The 2,585-nt window shown below is 49.3% G+C and overlaps 1 protein-coding gene across 1 annotated transcript; it reads right to left on the minus strand.

The window, feature by feature from the left end:
- Window positions 1-324: 324 nt before the first annotated feature.
- On the minus strand, window positions 325-1,515 carry LOC123167819 (uncharacterized). The gene is made up of 3 exons (XM_044585683.1): window positions 1,313-1,515; window positions 1,053-1,202; window positions 325-931 (listed from the first exon to the last, which is right to left on the minus strand). Exons 1-3 carry the CDS (start codon window positions 1,431-1,433, stop codon window positions 504-506), a joined length of 699 nt encoding a protein of 232 aa, XP_044441618.1. The 5' UTR covers window positions 1,434-1,515; the 3' UTR covers window positions 325-503.
- Window positions 1,516-2,585: the final 1,070 nt, after the last annotated feature.

The following is a 2,585-nucleotide window of genomic DNA, read 5'->3' on the forward strand; positions in this document are numbered from 1 at the left end:
CCGTATGCTGCTCGTTCGGCGTGCGTGAGAGGATTAAGACATGGCTAAAAATACAGAGAGAAGGGTGGAGCAGAGCAGACATGGCATTAGCTGCAGAAAATGGAGCATTTCACAGGAGTGTTGGCTTGAATTATTGGCAATGAGTAAGAATTAACTAGCTGTGCCAGGGACATTGATAAACAAAACAGAAATTCAAGCTCCAATTGACAAACAGTGATAACATAAATTGAATCAACCAGAAATTGAATCAGCCAAAAGAACGCACATAGGTAGTAGCACCATAAGGTTTTGCAGCAATAACGTGCCTCAAGCCCTCAACACAAGTTCACACATCAGCAGAACAAAAATCTACTGCTTGTACGTAGTATCAGAAGATTCAGAAGTGACACCAATTACTGCACAACGTCACTAGGCGACTGTAGCACTAGCATCGACTCCAGAATGGGGAACTGACGAACTCCTTACTCTGCATACGGATGGACGGGGCGATGGACGGGCAAACCTCAACTGTCGCAAACCGGGCAGTTGGGCCTGCCGGACGGGGCGAAGTGGCAGGGCACGCAGTGGCAGATGTGCATCTCCGGTACCAGGCGCACCGACGCTGGCCGCAACAGGCAAGCTGAGCACCAAATGTACTCGGCGGCCGCTGTAGCGGGCGCGGGCGCCGCCGCTGCGATCACGGCCCGATCATCGTTGGGCAGTGGCGGCGCCTGCGCGTCCGCCACTGCGGGCTGAACAGCGGGCGGCTGTCGCTGCCCCTGTGGATGTTCTGCCGCCGTAGGGAGCCCCTCCTCGTTCTCGGACGACGGCGCTTCTGCTTCATCAGACCAGGACAACGTTTCCTCGCTGCCAGATGCTCGATCAACCGGGGACGACGCTTCCTGGCCGACAGCTACTCGATCAAACATCTCGAAGCGGCCATTCACGAACCCTGCTCTCGGATCAAGAAGAAAGATGTAATTCCAAGAAACGAAAGGAGAGCCAAGAAGCGAACTGGAATCCAGGAAACGATTTGAAGGCAAGAAACCAAGTGGGAATGGAAGCAAACTTACGGCGACCGATGTAGTCGATCTGTCCCGGCGCTGGCTGCGCAAAGTTGGCTGCCTGGTTGGCGTTCACTCCTGCCGTCGGCAGAGGATGCGGCTGTGGCAGCGGCGGAGGCACCACCTCCTCCCTCGTGCGCTCCCCGCCTCTCCCGAGGCCTGCAAGAAACCAAGAAACCGGACTCGTAACACCAAGAATCCAAGAAAACGCGGACATCACGAAGAAGAAGAACAGCGTGCTTGCTCCTGAGATTTTCTCGGGAACCCACCTGCATTGATCCGGGGGTCCATGGGATACACGTCTTCGTCGTCGGTTGTGGCGACCCTCATCCGTGCAGGTGGCCGCGACGTCCCGGGAGGGTCGCCGGAGGCCTTGCGCTTCTGTAACATCTCGCTCCCCTCGGCAATCACCACGCACCAAGGAATCGATTCAACGCTTCTCCAGGAAGAGAACCAAACTACCACAGCGAGATGGGGAGGATCGAGCTAGAGAAAGGAAGCTACAGGAGAGAGGAAATTTATAGAGGGAGGGGCGACGCGCGGAGGAAGACAAGACAACGGACTCTGGGGTCAGTGCCGCGAGTTGCAGTTTGGGCGAGTGACGGCCCACTTGGGCCCGTTTAATGGAAGCGCAATATCTGACCCACAAACAAACCTTTGTCCAGTCTCCAGATAGTTACAATGTGTATTTTGCAACATGTTAATATAACAATTATTGCGCTTCTCCTCATGCTTTTTCTAATATATTTATGCACGAAGAGACATGTTTATTTACCAAGAGACGTGTCTTTCTATAACGAGAAATCCTTTCATCAATGGACATGACTTTTTACACAATGATATGATTGTTTATAGGGCTCAACTGCCAAGATTTGATGGACTTGATTGAACCTCGATATAATCCAATTGGTGTTCTTCTTAAGGTGATGTGGATTGATGTGAATACTTCATTGCGTGTGAGTTTTACAATAAAGGAAATTTCAAAACTGAACTTAATAACTACGAATATAAAGAAACTATAGATTGTAGAGCATTTCAAATGCAACAAATCAACATTTCAGATGTGCTAATTAATTTATGCATTTGTATTCAATCCTGCCCTATGTAAACTTGCATCAAAATTTCTATGAAAAGGAACAAAATAGACATTAGAATCATTTTCACGAGGATAATACTACACACTAAGCATCATAACTAACTTGTTTCAGTCTCTTTATCATGACCTAATCTATGATTGGGTTAGCTACAACAAGCTAATTTGAAATCTCAGCAAGAATTGGCGAATGAAAGAGAGTCTTGGGGATGAAGGAGAAATCAAGAAGAGGTCACAAGTATGACAACACCCCATGCATCCTAAAATTGGTGGTCCTACCGACACATCACACACTCGCACGATAAGCCGTTTAGACCTTCCCATTTCTCGCTTTTCCCAATTTCTTGCTCAGTGTCACCAACGCCTACAGTTTCGTGGCACGCAACATGTGAGACAATACCGCCCACTAGAGATGCATTGTGCCCCCATGTTGTTGCTTGAGTGTAGTG

Source organism: Triticum aestivum, chromosome 1D, assembly GCF_018294505.1.
Source record: "Triticum aestivum cultivar Chinese Spring chromosome 1D, IWGSC CS RefSeq v2.1, whole genome shotgun sequence".
NCBI lineage: Eukaryota > Viridiplantae > Streptophyta > Magnoliopsida > Poales > Poaceae > Triticum > Triticum aestivum.

Bases quoted from the DNA above. Each gene is read 5' to 3' on its own strand.
- LOC123167819 (XM_044585683.1), bottom strand. From the start codon at position 1,433: ATGTTACAGAAGCGCAAGGCCTCCGGCGACCCTCCCGGGACGTCGCGG. The intron at 1,203-1,312 runs GTGGGTTCCCGA...GGTTTCTTGCAG, and splicing joins GGACCCCCGGATCAATGCAG to GCCTCGGGAGAGGCGGGGAG. The intron at 932-1,052 runs GTAAGTTTGCTT...ATCCGAGAGCAG, and splicing joins GATCGACTACATCGGTCGCC to GGTTCGTGAATGGCCGCTTC.